Here is a 20,875-nt window from a genome sequence, read left to right as displayed (position 1 = left end):
TGAGAACTCCAGTGGGGAACAGGGGACTTGGAGCGCCGGACTTCAGAGCCTAATTCATTGCCGCCTAAATAAGGGTGATTAGAGACTGGCAAATAGACAATAGGGGGAAAATATGGAGACCCATGGACCGAGCTGCGGCGTTGGAGGAGGTCCTGTGGAAGTCAAGGCCAGACAGACGAGCACAAATGTATGCAAGCCTGATCACAGAAACGGTGGGCAGATCATGGGACACTACGGTGAAAAAAGCGCTAATTACCACCTTCCCCTCCCCATACACGCCACTCTTCGGGAACCCCCCGTTCACCCCTGGCCTCAACCCCTCCACATTCCAAGCATGGCACAGAGGGGGGTGCCAAAGGGTGAGGGACATGTTCACTGGCTCCCAGATCAAAACCTTTGAACAATGCAAAGCAGGTTTCAACCTAAGTGAAAACTAGCGATTTCCCTATGCCCAACTGCGGCATTGGCTGACTCACACGGAAATCAAACGCGCAGGTACTCGCGGCCTTACGCCTTTCGAGAAATCCTTAAATACAGACGCAGGAGACAAAGTAGTGGCAAACATCTACAAACTCATTAAATAAGGGGAGGCCCTGCCTACCAGACTGTATATCGGGATATGGGAGGCCGAAACTGGAACTACACCCGACATGGCAAAATGGTCAAAATTATGGAGCCACATGACAAGACTAACAAGATCAATCCAAATCTGAGAGATCTGGATGAGGTTTAGTACAATGGCACCTAACTCCAATTAGGCTCCATAAGATTTACCCGAAGGTCTCACAGCAATGGTGGAAGAATTGTGGACAGACGGGCACCTGGGGCCACATATGGTGGTCCTGCCCAAAATTAGCCCAATACTGGGGGACCATTCATGCAGTGATCGAGCAGGTGTTGGGGATTAAAAGCATGGGGAACTGGGGCTTCGCCATGATGGGGCTCAACGGGTCTCTGGGGGAAATCAAGTCAAAACTGCACCGGAAACTCTACATCATCATGATGATGTCAGCGGCCCTGGTCCTAGCACGCAAATGGAAATCGATACAACCGCCCTTGGAGCACGAATGGTTTGCGAAAATATGGTGACCTCGCAATGGAATGGTTAACGTACTCTCTGCGGGGAGATCACCTAAAGTTTAACACAGAATGGTCAGCCCTGATAAGGTACCTCAAGGATGGTGCCTGCCGGGCATGGTGCCCTAGGGCTGTGTCCCTCCTAGGAATAATTCCAATCAGGAGGACCAGGACTTGTAAGACCCACAGGAATCCGAGCCTTACTGTGAAGAAAAGGACTACCAATCAGATGGGGCAATCCTACCTGCCCGCTAACGACTCTTATGAACTGCTCCGGACCAGGGGAGAGTGGAAGGGAAGGAAAAAGGGGGGGGAGGGGAGCGTTTATAGATGTTTACATCGGACAAATGTTAATAAAAATGTACTGGGGAAAAAAAGGTACATTTGGCTATCAGGGTGTACAGTGGCTTGTGTTGGGGAGATTTATCATCTTTATACCAAATCCCCTCTACCTGTGAGATGCTCCCCCAGCACTTTTTGCTGGACCGTTTTCCTGTTCTCCTGAATGAGGGGAGCCTTTTTCCCCCCAATTCATTCTTTTTGCTCTGACCATGGGATCCCTGTTCATTCTGTTTTTGCTTTGCTTTATGGAATCTTGCTTTCCTCCATACTTTTTTAAGACATCTGTGTTTCACTTTTGCAGCACACAGCACCATTTGGGCTCTCCTTTTTATATTTTTTCCTTAAGAACTGCTGGTCTCAAGGTTAGAGAGATACTTTTTATCCTTCTTAACTTTGCCTTTTGTGAGATCAGCACCCTATGTGACGTGCTGAGGGGTTATCTGTGTATCCTCTTTCTCGCTGGTCCTGTAACATTTGTTGCAGTGACAGGCATACACTTATGCCTGGTGGCAGTGGACGTGTTCTACCGACTGTTGTGCAATTTCTTCCTGCGGGCTGTCTCGACATCTCCGCATCTGCGGTTATGCACAGAAGGGTCACCATTGACCCCAAATGGTGGCTTCTTTCTTTTATCACCATTTCTTGTGTGTTTGTCCTTTCTTGTCCTTCGTCTACCATTTGGGGTGGGGGGAGGTCCTGGTTTGAGTTCTGTCTCCGGCGGCAACCCTTAGGCTCCAGTTTGTCTGCGAGGACAGAAAGCAAGGGAGGATCTTGAAACTCTGCTATCCTTTGTCTTCTGGTTTGCCTGAGAGAAACCGGTTCCCGGTGGTGGGCTGGCTGGCCTTATTGGACAGCCACCTGCCCATTTCTGTAAACTGCAGGTAGAACTTGCAGAGGATGAGTGTGAATTCCTGATAAAAGGTGAAGATCCTGCGGTAAAAGAAAAATAGACCACTGGAACAGAAGAACCGAAACGCAACCAGAGATGCCTGCAGCCCCTTCCAGCAACTGCGAAGAGACCACTGCTGTCCTGACCCCGGTTTCAAATCGACAGAGGAGCTTCAAAGAGGACGACTCCTTCCCTTTGGCTGGTGGGACCAACTAGCCATAAGACGACCTGCAAGATGAGCTATCCCATGACTTGCTGTGACCTTCCTGCTTGTGCACACATAGGGATCCTTTCCCAAGGTCCCTGAGCCCTTTTTGACCCACAAAAGCATCTTTCTTGTAATTGAAGAATACTCTGGAACTTTGCCTTTTCTGCTGCTGTGCCTTACCTGCTTTACCTTCATTTTGACATTGAACAACTCGTACCTAGATAGGGTTGGACTACTAAAGTCTCAATGCCTCTGTAAAGTAATACAAGTCTCTTAAAGTATTGTCCTTCTATTATTGGTGTGGTTTAACCTTTTTATTCCTACAACCGAACACTTTCTGAGCTGCTATAACAAGTGATTTTACTTACTTTTAACTGTTTTCATGAATGGTATAATTCTTTACTCATGGTTTACTCACCTGAAATATTGCATTTGTTTTCTGTTGTGTTGATTAGTTAAAATAGTACTTAATTACCTGAATAACTTTACCTTGAGTATATAAAATAAATGTTACTATAACTACAAGTGTGTAAGAGTTTCTTTGGGCCTATGTATTTACGGCGCACATTGTAGTTAATGACAGCTAACATCTCTCTCCTAAGATAAGCCTGGCTGCTCTGCCATACTACCAAAACCGTGAGTAGTACATATTTATACTAGAATGTGGGGCCTTTATACCAAGGGATCGTTTCTTACCACAGGTGTACTTTAGGAAAACTCCCTAACAGCTTGCACCACTGATGAAGCCAAATCTAAAGTACAGCTGCCATCAACCTACTCCCTAAAACCAATATAAGGTGATCTCGCCGGTAAAATAGTTCAGCGGGTTGAGCGTGCTCTGACGCAATCTGTGTGAGATCTACAGGTCGCATGTTTGAATCTCGGCAAGGGCAACTCAGCCTTTCAGCCTTTTGAGGTCAATAAAGGATTACCATCTCTGAATGGGTGATATTGTTTGCATATATGTTCTATGTAAAACCGTAGGCGTAATCGCTATTATGAAAAACACATCATATAATTGCCCAAGGGCAAAAAACCGGTTGCCACAGGGACACCCCTGGGACTGAGTGTCATACACCTTTTAGTCTGGCAAAAAGGGTTGCGAAGCCAGGGGACTTCAGGAGAAGTCTCCATGGCCACCAGAAATGGGTCAGAGATCCAAAATAAATTAAAGGGTTGGGTGGGGGGGGGGGGGGTGCTAAAAAGTTGAGGGGCCCTAAAATAGGAATTCTCTCAACCACACTATACAAGACCGTTTTACCTAACATTGTGCTGGTCCACCAGCACGCTTGGGAGCACTCATGTACTTGCTTGGGATGCAGGGTGGTAGGCTAGCAGTCGTTTCAGGGCTCACCTTGCTTTGCAGTGGCTGGCACCAAATGTAGACGAGCCTGCCTAGGTGCTTTGTGTGTAGGGCAGGAGATTGGCATAAGGCATGTGATCATGGCTATGCCCTGAAACCTTTCTCAAATAGACCCTGAATCTACGCATACTGCGTACTTTGATGTAGCCTCTCATGGCCCGATAACTAGTGAGTGGTTACAGCAAACTTTGGGTTGGGGTCCCAAGCACTAGAGCGAAAGAAAATGTCCACTTTATTCAAATGGAAAGGTGCGGGACGGGCCTACAGTTTGCAAGATTTGCACTTTACAACTTGAGATAGCATTGGAAGCGCTTGGCTTTAGAGAAAATTGTCCCGCATGACTTAAGTGCACAACCTCCTCTCTGCAAACGCACGCCACCCCTGACCATGCGCACCTACTCACGTGTGTGTGTGTTTTAGTAATCTGAATGCATCCTTTTTGCAGTAAAAAGGAATGTCTAACTGTGTGGGGAAGAAATGAGTAGTTGGCATACATTACTTTAGATTTTACAGAGCGTTCTTTGTTTGCATTATGATTTTTTTCTTTGTCCCCCTTAGCACTTCATGAAAATGCACGCTGAAAAGAAGCACAAATGTGATAAGTGTGGTAACTCCTACAGCACTGAATGGGATTTGAATCGGCATGCTGGCTGCTGTGGGAAGACATTCCAGTGTACTTGCGGATGTCCATACACTAGCAGAACAGCACTGCTGTCTCATGTTTACAGAACTGGGCATGAACTCCCAGCGGAACACCGGTGAGATGAATTTAAACTGCCCTATTTAATGACAAGCCTTAGTGACTATTTTGACATTTGCACAGGGAAGAATTACTGCTCTCAATAACTATTTACTTAACTGATTTCTTTTTCTGGTTTGTGCCAGGTGATGGGAACGCATACATGTTTTGCTGTTTGGGTTTCATTTATTTTTTATTATGAGGGCTATTTGGCCAAATTAATTGCCTCAAAGGAGAAAGAAAGCAGACTTATCTGGTTGGCATAGCAACTGACAATGCTGTGCTGTGAATTCGCTGAACCAGTTTATTTTTTGTTAAATTATGCTATCAAATCCACTGAGTGTTTGCTTGGCAGTTTTTCTGCCACTCGGGAGCTTCGAGACATGAACCTGCGTGCCGTGGCTTTTATGCGTGGAGGGGCTAAGCAGTGCTGGCATCAGGTCTTCCAGCGCCCTGTGCGAGATTTGTGCGCCCCCACTCCAAATGCAGAACATCAGGGGGCTCAGAACAACAGAACTGAGCCCCCTGCTGTTCTCGTAAAGTGTGTTTGAGGGCACGTTGGCGCCAACTCGGTCATCTATATAGCGTTTATTCAAGAATCACTCCATAACAATGCGATGGAGGCAATGCGCCCTTTATTGTGGGTGCGCCCTGGTGCGGCTGCATCCTCCGAGCGCACCTTGAGCCGGCGCTGGGAACAAAAGCAAGAGGCGTGTTGGTGCTGTCCATTGCTGGTGGTGTGATAGCGAGCTCCCACTCCCTCGGAATAGACATGGCATGCTTCCTTCAGATGGCAGCACACCCGAGAACTTGTCTACCGTTACCCCATGACCTGCCACCTCCTGATTGTTTGCAAGAAATCTAGCTCCTTCATGGGGGCTCGGCTTGTGCTTTGCGCACAGCAAGGGGCAGAAGTGGCAAAAGGAGACTCCCAAGTGCCTACTGCAACATCCAGCTGCAGGTTGAAGATTGCCGCCCTGCTAGACCTCAAAGAAATGGAGCAGTATCGTTCTAGAACTACGACATTAGTGCTAACATATGGACTCCCAGGACTGGGAACTGAGTCTCCGGGCCCTGAAGACAAGGTGAAAAATGTAGTCGGATTATGGGCACTGGGCATTATACCTGAAATCATAACTGGTAAAACAGCTCAAGTGTGTGTTTGGTAAGAAGACAAGAGAAAGGGAGACTCTTGCTTTCAGAGCCGAGTAGCTTAGCTTTAGACCAAAGAAATTGGAGGCCAATTTCGGAAGGTGAATTGTTCCTCCCATGCTTGCCCGCGTGCCCTTGGAGCGTTCTCACAACATGCTTATATCTCAAAGGAGGGAATGAAATGGACTCTGGTGAGGAGTTTGGCCCTCAAGGCGCATGCAGATTAATCCTACTATGTCTCTGACTTTTTCTCAAGGGCATGGCAGACTTGTAGGAGGCGTTAAAGATTGTCTCCTGCATGTGTCTGGGCGGGAGAGCATTGGCGAGTGCAGGGCCGGTCTTACAACAGATTGCACCCCAGGAGGGAAGTATCGTTGGCGCCCCTCCCTCACCCGACCTGTGATCTCATGCATGTGTCATGGGCTTAGCAGTGGGAGTGGGGACTATGAGTTAACAAAATGGTCAATGCTGACATCTGCTGAATTTCATGAACCTCAGAAAACAGCAATAAAAGGGTCAAACCCGAACAGGCCTGATTATGTTAGTCTGCTTTTGCTCTTCATTTTTAGTAACAATGACCCGTTTGCTGCTGTGACTCAGGTCAGAGAATCGACAATGTCAGTTGTCAGATCTACACTAATGTCATTCGTATGACCTCAAACATTTAGCCACTCTTCAAAGGTGATGAACTATTCTTGAACAGTGTTACTCGAACCTCCAAGAACAAGCACCAGCAACCTACCCACCGATAGCTGTACAAGCCCGTCTATCTCAGCATTAAAATACATGCATTTATGCAATATGTATTGCATCAAATATTTCACGGGAGGTTAAATATATTTGAGGGACACACGTAAACAATATCACTACTCCATGTGAGTGGTAAAGTCTACTTTAAACATATGCAGAGAGTTGACATGCATGTACAATTCAAAATAGCTCCCAATGTTAATGTTGGAGAGGTGGCGTTCTAAAATTATGACATTACAATGTGGACTTTACAGTGAAACACACTGCAGTGCATTACCGTGACAAAGAAATGGCAGTTCGAGTATTGGGGTTTGTTTCGCTCATGCTCGTGAACTCTCAACATTCTTAAATGTTTCCTTCGCGATCACTCATTTTAGCTCCCAACAGCACCATGAAACTGTAAGATCGCAAAGAAAAACGATATCTACCATCCCAGCATAAAAACAAAAACAATCAAATTCTTAAAGGGTGGAAGGCAACCTTTTCTTGGGACTCATTAAGTTTACTTTTTGCAAATTACTAGTCACATGCTGCTTGAATAACAGCGGTCCTTCCACATTGTGCAGTGTATAGACGAATTTCATTTCAAGGTACTTGGAGTAATGCGGGTATCAGGGGAAGCATCTCCAGTGTACCCCAAGCGTAGTGCGCTTTGCCCTCCACCCTCACCCTCCAGCCTTGCACTTTTTCACATTCTCCATTATGGTAAAGAACATTGTCCCGAGCTTGGGAGAGAAATGGACTATGCAGAAGGAGCTGCCTCCCCAAGGTGTGTTTATCTGCTGGTGTATCAAATTCAGAAATGGGTGGCATCAAGAGCCCCACGCTCTGAAACACCTTTTGTGCACTGGTTGGTCACACAACAGAAAGTGTGAGCAGGTGATTCCCCAACACTTGAACCATTATTTAAAGACCTGGCTTTGATTAATGTGGCGTTAGCTAGTCATGGCCATTTCCCAGCGTTAGTGTTAAAGGAGATCGGAAGCTGCACCGTATGCGGTATTTTAAAGGCCATGAATTGATGCTACAGCATGTCGCCCCCAATGGAACAAAGAAAGTGAAGCATGCATCCTGCAAGTCTGGGTATTTGCATTATACGGAAGACGGGGACGGTTTCTACTATAGTTGCTCAGTCGCTTTCCCAAGCCAGCTGCTGTGCAGACTTCGCTCAGCTTTTGGTCCAGCGCCTGCATCCATCCTTCACACCATCATTCACAAGGCGTGTTCGTGTAGATGTTTGTTTATCTCGTTAGACTAGCCTGATTGCTATTCCAAACAAAAGAAGCACAATGACAAAGAGTATAAGACAAGTCTGAGCGAACAGTGAAATGTATGAAACTCTTGCACTAAAAGTCAGCAGTGCATGCCCAGGAAAGACGGAACGACGAACAATATGCTTGGGAGCGGGAACTAGGGGGGCGTAGTAATCTCCAAACCGGCTCACGCGTGGTACTGGCCCCCAGGGCCTCGCCCTCAAAGTGATTTTGGCCTGGCCACGGGCCGAATGGACGGACCAATCCAACCTCACTGGAACTTGCAACTGTCTAAGATCTGCCGACGGTGACACTCTGCCCAGGTCTTCCGAGAACCGGCCTTTTGATCTCCTGAGGGAGAGTCCACCACCAGTCCTTGCTTCCTTTTTCATGAATACTTGAGCCTTGACAAAAGTGTCTAGCTTTGTGGCCTCCAGAGGCTGTTCTTGGTTGGCCCAGTCATCTCCTCAATACCATTTTAAAATAAAATAAATAAAACACCTATGCAGCAATAGGCCTCACCTGCGAGGACGAGAGCAGGAGAAAAGAAGTGTGCTTGCCTCGGCAGGCTGTAGTTACTGCCGGATTTCATGAAACAAGGTCCAATCAGCGAAGGCAGGATGCGGCAACTGTTTGTATTTGCTGATTCTGCTGCTTGGCAGTGTGTGCTTGTGATGGGAACAACTTCAGGATTTAGTGACCCAATCGCTCCTCTTTTCTGTAATGGCCGGGGCCGACAACACCAACCAGCCCCAAACAATCCACACTTCAGTGGCGCCCATAGCCTGGAGGAGGGCACACTGCATGTGCGCCCATGGGCATGCCTGGCGCCAGCAGCGCTGGTGCCACCCGTGTCCAGGGGAAGGTAATAAAGCAAAAAATGTTGCTAATTTATTTTCCAATTGCCCTGCCTGAGGGCCGAGGCCTGGCCCGTTTCTTGGCCCGGGCGAGGCGGGCAACTGCCCAGGGCGCAATAGCCCCGGGGGGTGCAATTACCACGGTCCCTGGAGCCTCTGGAGGGGATGGAATTCCCCAGTTTGTGGGGTGGGGCATTGATGTGGAGAAATTTCCGCAGGTCAGGTGCTGGCGCTGCCCCTTCCGACTGTAATGTCACGTAGTACAAAAGTACTACGTGACATTACAGAAGTCGGAGGCTCCCTCTGACCACTTTTGCGCCACTTGGGGTGGGGGGAATTAGCACACCAATAAAAACACTTTAGGTCTCCCTGCAGATTAAACCAGCCCCTTCCATCACAATGCCGACAGGAAACTGCTAATGGTGGCCCGTTAGTCACTAAATGGTTTCGTGCTGGAATTGAGATGTGAGGGGAGGTGCAGTGGGCCGTGGGGAATGGGCATGCCTTGCAGGGACACACCGTGGGCCCTGACACGGAACAAACAGAGACCCGTTTGGGCCCATGGTGCATCCCTGCAAGCTCAGAAAATGGCCAAAATAATAGTTGAAAGCAGCGCTATTTCTTTCATGCCACTTCTTTTCCAAACTAAATATCAATTACACTTTAAACCACTTCTATGGTAATGGTGATGAGTTACTTCACTATGCGGATAATAGTTTTGACCAGTGTTGCTAAGTAAATATTCTTTAAGCCACGAACCGGTTTATTTATTTATGCAATGTTTGTCGGGTACATGGAGAAAGATCATTTATTTTTCATGCAATGTTTGTGGGGTACCTGTATCCGACACACATTGCATAAATAAATAAATATGCAGGTACCCGACACACATTGCATGAATGAATAAATAAATAAATAATCCTGGTCCATGTATCCTTACAACAGTCAAGACTTTACTGTATCAAAGCATACACTTGATTCCCATTCAAATAATGTTAAAGTGATTGTTTATTGGGTTCAGGTGTCTCCTTGTCATTGCCCTTTTGGTTTAGGTTGCCTCCAAACCCTCTTCAGCATCTTTTGTTCTTTGTTGGTTGTATATACTGCATCCTATGCCATATTCATGGTCTCTTGGTGTGCCCAGTCCTCATTATCTGCAGCCTAAGTGGGACTGGGGCATATAATTGTCTTGCGCACCAGTGAAAAAGTGGCCCACCGTTGCAAATGGCAATTCCGTCCTTGTGTGACGGACTGTTTGACTTTGGGTAGGAGTTCCTTAATGGTGTAGTTTGGGAATGGCGCGCAGGGTGCAGTGGGAGTGGTGCTCGGGGTGCGGCGGAGGTGGAGCATGGGGTGCGGTGGGAGTGGCGCATGGGATGGGGTGCAGGGGGGCGCATTCCTAGTGTTTCGCCCTAGGCACCAAATGGACTAGAAACTGCCCTGGCCGAGGCCACAGCCTGCAGCAGTACCAGTGGTAGAATACACGTGTAACACGTTTGTTTCCTAACATTATAAAAATGAACAGGCACATTCGTTTTTATAATGTTAGGAAACAAACGTGTTACACGTGTAGTCTAGCACTGGCACTGTGGTATGCTGGTGCAGCGCCCCCTAGCGGCTGACTGACGTCAGGCAGCCGCCTTGGCTGCCTGATGCAAAGTCCGGGCCTGGCGAGTGTGCCAAGGGGGGTGTAAGGAGCCATTTTGGGAGCAGAAAGAGGAGAGCTCCCTTACCATGCAAATCAAACTGGTGAGGTGAGTTGACTCTGATAGGTAAGCATCCGTTGTTGGGGAGTTTCTCGTTAAGCCCTGTGGTCAGGGTCTTCAGACATGTCTTCTTTCCATAGGTACCAGGGATTCACTGAAATATCAACAGGCCCCCCCCAAGTAGTAGTCACGGAAAAAAGACAACTGGAGGGTGGGGGGGCGTGAGTTAGTCGGTGTGGTTGAAGAACCAGGGGCAGCACTGGCTTCAGCATCTTCCTTGGTGGGAGGGGATGAGGCTGGAGAGGTTGTCTCAATCTTCAGTCTAGATGGCATGGGGAATCTTCAGGGCTCTAGCAGTGAAGCGTCTCCCACTTCTGGGACCGGCGATGCACGCATGATCAGGCGCTTCAGGGGGACGAGACCATCGGCAGGAGAGATCATCCAGTTGTTCCCACTGGATCACTGGAAAAAAGTAACCCATTATGTTCCATCTGGTCATTTGGCGAGGCAGATCTTCGTCCTCCCTTGTAGCATCAGGCATTCCAGCAGTGCAAGTGCAGGTTCAGAGTTCCAGCTGTAGAACAGATGAGTGGGTAAAGAGGGACTAGCTGGGGTGTTTGTTTTTGTTTACACTGTGAAAGCTGAGAGTGGACACAACAACCAATCCCACATAGCAGCATTCAAATAAAGGTGGTTGGTCAATGGCTGTTCTCGCTCCCTCTCTCGTTTCATGCTGGCTACAGGCAATCTGACACCAAATAAGGTTTCTCGTTCTCTTTTCATAGAGGCACACGAAGACTACCTCAATTGTGAATAAAGGCGTATGTCCAAAACGACCCCAGCCACCTAAGGTGATTGCCATAAGAAACCGCTTCCACCAGCCTAGCCACAAGACTAATAGGGAACAGGGTACTTGGGACACTGTGAAACCCCTGCCTTGGGAGTCTTAAGGCACAGCACAGAAACCGAGCCACTCTTGTCAATCATGCTTTGAAATAAGCCTGGCTAGGTGGTAAAATACAGTTAAAACAGAAAAGTCTGTAAAAAGTACAGAGGGCTATCACTTTAGGCAAAGAGTGAACTTTCCACCTAACTCCTGTGATTGGCAGAGGTATGTGCTCCCACATTTTCATCAAAAGAGGACCCGAGGAGCAAGGCCCTTCTTCCAAATGTCTTCTGTTTTCGATTTTCACAAGAAAATATTCTGCATTAGCCATTTTCGTTTCAAACGGTTTTATTCTTGCATTTATAACTCTGTTGTAGGTGCCATTGTTGATTGATCTTCATGGGATCTTCTTGAAATAATGCACTTTTATTCCAAGCCTTATGCTTTGCCATTAGGCCTTACTGTAATTAACGTGCATGCCAATGAACCCATCCTATTAAACTTGCTTTATGTAAACCTGATGCAATGTCTTCCATCGATCTTGGTTTTGTCTCGATGTTTCATAATCGTAGAAATGAACACCGGGACTCCCACAGAGCCTCTTTACACTGCTCGTGCAGTTATACAAGAATACAACCTCTTTGCCAGTAAATAAGTCTGAAGCCTCAGCTTAGGCAATAACTACTGTATCGATGATGAACCTTTTGAGGCACCATCCCGACCGAGGTTAACTCCCCCACTCGCTCGCCCAGTCTCATTGCCTTTCATAACAGAAGATCGAGCGTTATGAAGCTAATTTATGGTGCCGGTTCTATGCAGTCTATGCAGGCAACAGGCCCTCACACTTGGGCCCCACCATTGGAGCGGGATGTCCTAGAAGGGTGGAGCTGTACACAATAAACACCGTTTTGGGCGGCGGGGTTGTCACGTTTATTTTTTTGCAACAATGTTTTAGGTATTTCAGCTTTTCTTCGTCCTAGGAAGCTACATCTTACCTCCTCCAACCAGAGGTGTTCATGCAGTCCATCACAGTTGGTGACTAGAAAGAACGTGCATCCGGGTGCATTTTGTTTAACCCATCCAGTGTTCTAGAAATAAAAGCTACATAACATTACAATAAACACACGCTACTAATTTCAATGGGATATAAAAATGGCAGCCTCCTTGGTTCTCTTCCCCCTAAATTTAAAGAAAAACAATTCAAACTGATCTAAGGATGTATGCGAGTGCAATATACAGGTACCAAGGTATATAATTCTAATGACCCTTTTCTGAGTTGGGAGTGGGGGGAGGGATGCAGGAGACCGTATAGTAGGCGATAAGTAGGCTTGCTTACTGAGGACTTGGGCCAAGTATTTACTCCATTCATGCTCAAAATGTAATATGCAACAAATAACGTAATGCTTACCCTTGAACAAATGTTGTATAGTGCTCTGCAAAACATAAACAAACGTATTCCTTGATGCTTGACTATCCACTGAAATATTTAGGCTTATATGTGTATCTAGAATTATCTGATTGAAAGGAAGCAAAGGGGACCCCACCAGAACATTTCCTAGCATTGTTGCATGCTAAAACATAAAGCCCGGAGTCTCTGGTGCTCTTCCAGAAGCCTTCCTGTCCTTCTGGCCATCTCTGGACCAAAGGTGGTAGCCCATATGCTGCTGTATTGGAACCAGGGGTAGTTTGCTGCTACTCCACTTTGAGCTGCCCTGCAGAGGGACACTTTGTCACCACCTCCAAATGTCTCTTAGAGGTGCCGTTTCCTGCTGCCTGGCATATCCTTTTTGTCCACATGTTTGCTGGGTTCTCTTAATTTCTCTTTGGATGTTATCACTGCTATGGTGCCCTCCTCCTTTTGGGTCGTCTTAACTGGTCAATTCTATATTGTGATCCGATTGTTCTGACTCTGGCATTCGTGTGAGCGCTGCCCCTACTGATCGAGGACCCGAACTATTGTCTAGCCAAACTCAATGGCTACATAAAAACATAGCTGTGCACCTGGGCTCTCTAGGCCAGCACTGGGAGTAGTTGTGTCAGGAAAGGGCAAATTGCCCTCCAACTGGCACTTGTCAAAAACAGTGGTCCCTGAACCCATTGTAACTTCTCAAGGTTTTTTGTGGCTCAGGGTGAAGAGGTGCTTCCATGATTTCCACAACTAGAACCGTATTACATGTGTGGCCTGGCACATCGCATTGCAGCCATCCTTTTCCTGGCTCCAGGTGATGGAACGTGGGTCAGGAACATTGGGACAATCCGTTAGACCGTAAGGACCATTTTCTGGAAGTTTTGAAACTCCTTAAGTGACCCAAACAATGTCCAGTGAACTGCAGTTTTTGTACTGCTTAAGGTTTTGGAGGTGTCGGAGCAATCCCTGTAGTTTTAAAGCATTCTGGTGATTTGTAATGCGTTTTTGTCTGAGGCATCACTTCTTTCTGGATGCACATTACATAATAGCTATAATGTGTCTGAATGTGCCTACTGGTTCTAGGTGTGAACTGGGATCTTTTCAGACGCAGTTGTGCCTTTACCTTTTTATGACTTGTGAACATACTTGTTGATGATAGTCTGTGTTATTGACTGATTTCAACCATGCTACCATCTCCTAGTGAACACTACTAAGTGTGTAGTATTTTTACTTGTGTGCAACGCTTTCCATTGGTTTTAGGAGTGAGTTGGGGTTACTTAAAAGCTTTACCTGTTTTTGGCATATACTGCTATATAAAGTACTCATTTTACTTATAATATATTTTCAGTATAGGGCATAGAGCCCTATGGGCATAACTGTATTTGGACACTTTTACACTTCCTTCCAGAGAGCTAAACCAGATTGCTCGGCTAGAATTGAGGATTTTGGACTCACATGGACACTATTCGAATACTACTGGGATGGTCTCTGAGTGCCTCACCATAGGGATTCTCAAACACTTAACGTTGTTTAATGCCAGTTTTGTCTTGCAACACCATGGGGATGAAGAGTTTAATCATTTAGTGTGAAAAAGAGGAACACGTCCCCCATCCTGTGCAGGAATTGCGTTTCTTGAAAGGTGTGAGATTAGTGTCACCTCTTATGTGCATGGTGGTCTAGTCTTCAACAATGGAACATCTCTGGTGCTTGCTGAACTGAGAATTCAGGTTAATGAGAAGAAACGTACCTCTTCAAATCGTCACAACTTCAAATGCTTGAGGCAATGAGTCGTGTAGTTCCTGCAGCCTCCGCACAAGGGGGTTGGATCTGGTTTAATACTGGCTTTGCGCTGGGTCATTTTTCTTTTCTGGGAGCTTTCTTTACAAATCCCAGGTTTGGCAGAATGTGAACTTAGAATGGATTGTGTCCTCCAACGTATTCCACATCTATGACATGTAATGTCCACAGCTGTGCACTTCAGAAACATTTTGGCAGAGGGCGTCCTGCGTCGATGAGGTTGTGTCGATGTCCCTCGAGGGTCGACGTCATTGGATCTTATATATAGGATGCACAGCACCCCTAGCCTCAGTTCCATTTTTTCCGCTAACGTGTTGCTTCGTGAAACTCTGCGCGCCTCGTGTGTTTCATCGTTAAGATGTCTATTTCTTCGACTCCTAAGACTCTGCGGTCTGGCTTCAAGACTTGCCGGGACTGCAAGTCTAAGATGTCGATCACCGCCCGCATCGCATTTGTTTGTGGTGTTTGGAGGAGAGTCACGCCACCGACTGTTCAAAATGCCAGTCTCTAACTGCCAAGGCCTTGTGGGAGCGGAAGGGGAAGGTCCAGGTAGGTAGGGGCTCCAAGCCCTCGAAGTCTCGTAAATCCAAGTCGAAATCCAGGGTGTCAACTGACGACTCGAGGGGCGACACTCCGCGTCGGGAGGCGGCCCAGGGTTCTCGGTCCTGGAGTGGTTCCCGCCATTCTTCTTACTCGTCACGGCACTCTCGGAAGCGCCATCACCGGTCGCCTTCCCCGTACTCCTCAGTGGATGGAGCCGCGAGGAAAATGGCATGCCCCACGAAGTGCTCGACTCCGGAGGAGTGGGCTGCCTTTAAGGAGCAGATGTTGGCGATTTTTCAATTGCAGGGCACGGTTCCTGTCGCGCCTTCTCACAAAGCCAGCAAGGACCGGTCTTGTACCGTGGCTCGCAAGCCTTCGGGCTTGGCTCCATGTCACGACTCGCACGGGAGCCTTTAAGGTCCCGTTCGGACAAGGCTTCGGATAGTCACAGGAGATGTGCTTCCAGGTCTCGGGCCTCGTCTGCGGCGAGACCGCAGCAACCTGTTGAGGACTCAATGCCGGCGGCGACTCGATTGGCGCCGTGTCTGTCGGAGTCGGATACCGGCGCTTTGCCGTTATATCAGCCCACAGCGCCTGTGGGGGCATCAACGTCGAGGCTTTCGACGTCGAAGCCTTCTTGGCGCTTTTTACCCAAAATTTGCAATTGAATTACCCGGATTTGGTGGATCCTCCAAGGAAGGCTACTGCTACGTCTGTGAGGCTGTATTTATCCCCAGGCCTGATGAGGCTCCAATCTTGTCTGGAGACAGTCAATTGGAGGAGTTGAGGCAAACCCTTCATGATGCCAGTGGGTTGGACATTTCTCCAGATGTGGATTTTGGGAGGCCAGAGCCTGGGGCTCATGCGGAGTCTTCCTACAGGCGGCTCATGGCTAGGATCTCTGAGTATATGGGCTGGACCAGTCCTCCTGAGGATTTTGTGCAAGATGATCTGACGGACGTTTTGGATCAAGGTCCGCCCTCTTACACGATGTTACCGTTTCATCTCACCTTACAGAAAAGGGTGGCAGCTGCTTGGCTGTCCTGGGAATCTCTTCCGGCTGTGAATAAATATTTAACCAAGAAGTACCGCCCTTCCAATAGCGACCCCAGCTATTTATCCAATCACCCCACTCCCGAGAGTTTGGTGGTTCAGGCGGCTACGGCCACCTCGAGGCAGGCGGCGTACCCTACCATCCCTCCGGATAGGGACGACAAATGCTTTGACGGTTGGGCTCAGAAGGTATTTTCTGCTGGGAGCATGGAATAGAAATCGGCCAACTCCACTTGTGCCATAGCAAGGTTTTCACCCACTCTGTGGAATTTTTTACTTGGCGGCTGAGCATATTCCTGAGGGGGAAGACCTGGATGGCTTCCTGGCCCTCGTGCAGGACTGAAAGGATGCTATGTGCAAATCCCTTCAGTCGGGTTTGGATATGGCAGACAGTGTTAGCCGGTCCATGGCTGCAAGCACCGTGATATGCAGGTTTGCGTGGTTGCGGAAGTCGGGTTTTGAACATGCCCTTTGACAGCGCCCATTTGTTTCACAGCAAGGCTGACAAGAGCCTTGAGATGTTGTCCCATGATTGGCCGGTTGGGGGCAGACTAGCACTGCATCTCAGAGAATGGTGTGCCATTACTTCAGATGCGTGGGTTCTGGATACCATTAGCCCACGGCTACTGCCTGCCCTTCCTAGAGCGGCATCACGACAATCTACCGGCGAAACTCTTTGAAGCTTCCGGATCCGCTCCTTGTGCAGGAAATTTTATCCCTGCTGGAGAAAGGCACTATAGAACTTGTGCCTTTAGCAGAGAGGAACAAGGGAGGGTATTATCCTTATTTTTTATCCCAAAGAAAGGGGGGGATTGAGACCCATCCTGGACTTGCGTTGGTTGAACCAACTTCTCAGGAAGGACAAGTTCAAGATGGTCACTCTTGAAGGGGGGGGAATTCAGGTCTACCCCTACCCCTACCTGGACGATTGGCTGATCTGGGCGAGCTCTCCCGAGCAAGCTTTGGATCATATTGGTCGCACCTGCCACTCCCTCCACAGGCTGGGCTTCTCCCTGAATTTAAAGAAGTCACATTTGACACCTTCCCAACAGCTCCAGTACATCAGAGCTGTGTTAGACAAGTCCTAGGAGAGGTGTGCGCCTCCCCCGGTGTGGGCGTATCACATTGTGCAGATGATGGACAAGTTTCAAAGTGCCCAGAGTCTCCCGGCTTTCGAATTCTTAAGGTTGCTAGGCCTCATGGCATTTTGCATTTTTCTGGTGCCAGAGGCCAGGCTGAGAACCCTGCAATGGGCCCTCAAGATGCAGTGGTCGCAGTTCTCGGGCAAGATGTCTGATCCCGTTCAGATTCCACTCTCGGTCTCCCAGGATCTTCTGTGGTGGGCCGACGAAGGGAACCTGATTAAGGGGGAACCATTTTGGCAACCGTGGCCGGAGGTGATGGTAGTGACGGATGCTTCCCTCACAGAATGGGGAGCTCATGCCAACAAGTTGACAGCAGCGGTTGTTGGTCTCAGTCGGAGTCCAGACTCCACATGAACCGGTTAGAGCTGAGAGCCATCAGACTTACCCTGAAGGCTTTTCTGTCATCTGTACGGGGGAAGAGTGTCCTGATTATGACGGACAACACAGTGGCCATGCATTACCTCAACAATAAAAGGGGCGGGGGTCTAGGGTCACTCCTGTTGTACAGAGAGGCAATGCAGCTCTGGTTCTGGGCCATCCAGCAGGGAATTTCGGTCTCGGCAGTTCATCTGGCCGGAGACGAAAATGTGGCGGCGGTCGCTCCGAGCAGGCAGAGCACGGTCTCTCATGAGTGGGAGTTGGCTCAGGAAGTCCTTCTGGGGATCTTCGCCCTTTGGGGAACCCCGCAAGTGGATCTCTTCACCACCAGAGTCAACCAGAAGTGCGAAAGATTCTGCTTGAGGGAATTTCCTCTGAGTTGAGCCTCATTCACACTGCTGTATGTGTTTCCTCCAGTCCCATCATTCCCCAGGTGTTGCGGAGGTTCGGTACTCACATGATCCTCATTGCTCTGGATTGGGCCAGGAGAGCGTGGTACCCGGTCCATCTGCCCTCCACGCCGTCTTCCCTGCTGAGAGGATCTGCTCTTGCAAGAGGGGGGTCAGGTTCTCCATCCAAAGGTCAGGACTCTCAACATTCACGCTTGGTATCTGAAAGGTTGAGGTACAAGGATTGGAACCTCCCGGATGACATGATGGAGGTGTTGCTTTCGGCCAGGCGGCCAGCAACAAAGTCCCTCTACCGTTGCCGTTGGCATAAATTCTGCGACTGGTGCAGGGGACAGAATGTTGATCCTTTTCGATGTTCCATTCCTATGGTTTTGTTTTTCTTGCTTCCTTTATCCCACAAGGGCCTTCAAGTGGGTAACATTAAAGGTTACCTGGCGGCGCTGTCTATATTTAAGCGCTCGTCTGAAGAATGTTCTTACTTTAAGATTCCTTTTGATTTCGCAGTTTCTTAAAGGACTGACTAATGTGTTCCCGCCGTCCCCTTTCCAGGTGCCGGTTTGGGATTTAAATTTGGTTTTGAAATTTCTGATGGATGCTCCGTTTGAGCCTCTGCACTCTTGTCCTTCGAGACCGTTGTCTTTCAAGACAGTGTTCTTGGTTGCGGTTACTTCCGCTCGCAGAGTAAGTGAATTGCAGGCACTTTCAGCTAAGCCGCCCGTTACTGTTTTCCACAAGGACAGGGTTGTCCTTAGGGTGCGTCCTTCCTTTCTACCTAAGGTTGTTTCTGAATTTCATTTGAGCCAGAAAGTGGTTCTTCCTGCTTTTTATCCTCCTCCTCATCCTGGGAAGGGAGAGGAGAGACTCCATAGGTTGGATCCTAAGGTTGTTTCTGAATTTCATTTGAGCCAGAAAGTGGTTCTTCCTGCTTTCTATCCTCCTCCTCATCATCCTGGGAAGGAAGAGGAGAGGAGAGACTCCATAGGTTGGATCCTAGGAGAGCTCTCAGCTTTTATATTTCTAGCATGTCCAGGGTCAGAGTGGACGATCAACTCTTTGTAGGATATGCTGGCCACCGATTGCAGACCTTGTCCAGGTGGATTATCCTCACTATTACTGAGTGTTACCGCTTGGCGGATAAGGACCCTCCGGAAGAATTACGTGCTCACTCCACTAGGGGCGTGGCTACTACCACAGCCCTCCAACGGAGAGTTCCTATTCAGAATATTTGTGAAGCAGCCACATGGGCTTCTATCCATACTTTTGTTAAGCATTACTCCCTGGATTCAATCCACGGTCAAGATTTGGCCTTTGGTAAGGCGGTTCTTTATTCCGCCATCTGATTGGGTATTCTAAATTCCTGTTCCTCCTCCATATTCTGGTACTGCTTTGGGAGTCTGTCATAGATGTGGAATACGTTGGAGGACACAATCCATTCGAAGAACAAGTTTGTTACCAGACTGGTAACGTTCTTTCGATTGGATGTTCCTCCAACGTATTCTACATCTACGACATGTAATGTCCACAGCTATGCACTTCAGAAACTTTTCGGCAGAGGGCGTCCTGCGTCGATGGCCCCTTAAGTTGTGGCTTGAAGGTGGCTCAAAATATTTTGACTGTGTACTCCTTCTGTGCTCTCCTGGATTTGTTGAAAGCACCTGCATATCAATTCCTCGTGGGTTGTGCTGGCTATATTGGCTGGCAGTATTGTCAGTCTTGTTGCAAAGTGGCACATGTTTTCTCTTACTTTTTTTTTTTTTTCGATTCAGAATTTGTTTTGTTTTTTTGGAGGGTATGGGGGGGTTTGCAAAAGATAGTGATCGGAAATGAGGAAGGGAAAACTAAAGTAAGAGAATGAGTAGAGAAGGTGAAACCTGCTTATGCAGTTCAGTTTCATATTTGAAATAAATCCCAAATGTGGGACGTGGCATTAGGGGGTTGGGATATGGAGTTCCTCACAACACAGATCTGTGAGGTTAAGCGGAATCTGTTTAGAAATTCCCAAAGGCTATGATAACTGCATTGGCCTTTTCTATCCATATGGTTTATGAGGCTTGGGCCAAAAATGTATATTCTATTTGTAGTGAACCAAACAGCCACTGTCGTAGCCCCTAAGATGGATTTCTAAAATCTGCCCTGGTGGACAGATTTTAGGAGGCCAGCCTAGTTATAGTGAACAGGGTCTCTGGGAATTTAGGCAAACCAATCCAGGTCAGCGTGACAAGTGGTTAAGGCTAAGATCTCAGGAGAGGAGCGGGGTCAGGAGTCCACACAGTGAAATACACAATGATTCTACTTAGACGGGTAAGTAAAAAAATACTCTACTTATTGTGGGTCCAAAACACTATAAAAATGATTCTAGCAGGTAATGGTATCGCACAACACTCTGAATATAAACCATATATACAGTCGCAGTTGGTTAATACAATGCATACAATTCACCAATAAACCTGAAAGGTAAGTAATTGGGCAGTTAGACAGCCACAGGAATAGAAGCCTTAACTTTGAGTCCAACCCTAAATTGAATGGGGCATTGTGTCCAAAAGTTCACAAAGTACAGTTAAAAGAAAGGACGAAGTTAGAAAATGTTCCTGTGGGTGTGAAGATTGTTCCAGAAGTCTTTCAAAGGGATTTACAGTTTAAGTAAACTACTTTTCCTAGTTTATAAAGCAGCTTTTTCTACAAAAGTTTAAAATGGAATGGAATACCATTCAAAGTGCTTCACATACTTCAAAATGGAGGAGGTGGGGGCACCGGTAAGTATTGCTTCTACTCGCCACTGTTACTCCGATTTTCCCAATGTATTGGCAGGTTGAATGGGGGTCGCTGGAGGTAGGTTTTCCCGCTGTTGGATCCAGTAGAAAATCCCCTGGAGCTGCAGGTGCAAGAGCGTTTCCGGTCGGGTCCCGAAGCTGAGAGCAA

General features: G+C 47.7%; 1 protein-coding gene across 2 annotated transcripts in view; it reads left to right on the top strand.

Annotated features, from left to right (window-relative positions):
* Positions 1–20,875, top strand: part of ATMIN (ATM interactor) — a 221,333-nt gene that overhangs the window by 123,675 nt on the left and 76,783 nt on the right. For both annotated transcript variants that reach the window (XM_069652841.1, XM_069652842.1), the window contains exon 3: positions 4,438–4,637. In XM_069652841.1, coding sequence (XP_069508942.1) covers positions 4,438–4,637 — 200 coding nt within the window. The remainder of the gene's footprint in view (positions 1–4,437; positions 4,638–20,875) is intronic.

Source organism: Ambystoma mexicanum, chromosome 1p (assembly GCF_040938575.1).
Source record: "Ambystoma mexicanum isolate Mex_15411 chromosome 1p, UKY_AmexF1_1, whole genome shotgun sequence".
Taxonomy (NCBI): Eukaryota; Metazoa; Chordata; class Amphibia; order Caudata; family Ambystomatidae; genus Ambystoma; species Ambystoma mexicanum.
This window is presented reverse-complemented; position numbering and strand designations above follow the sequence as displayed.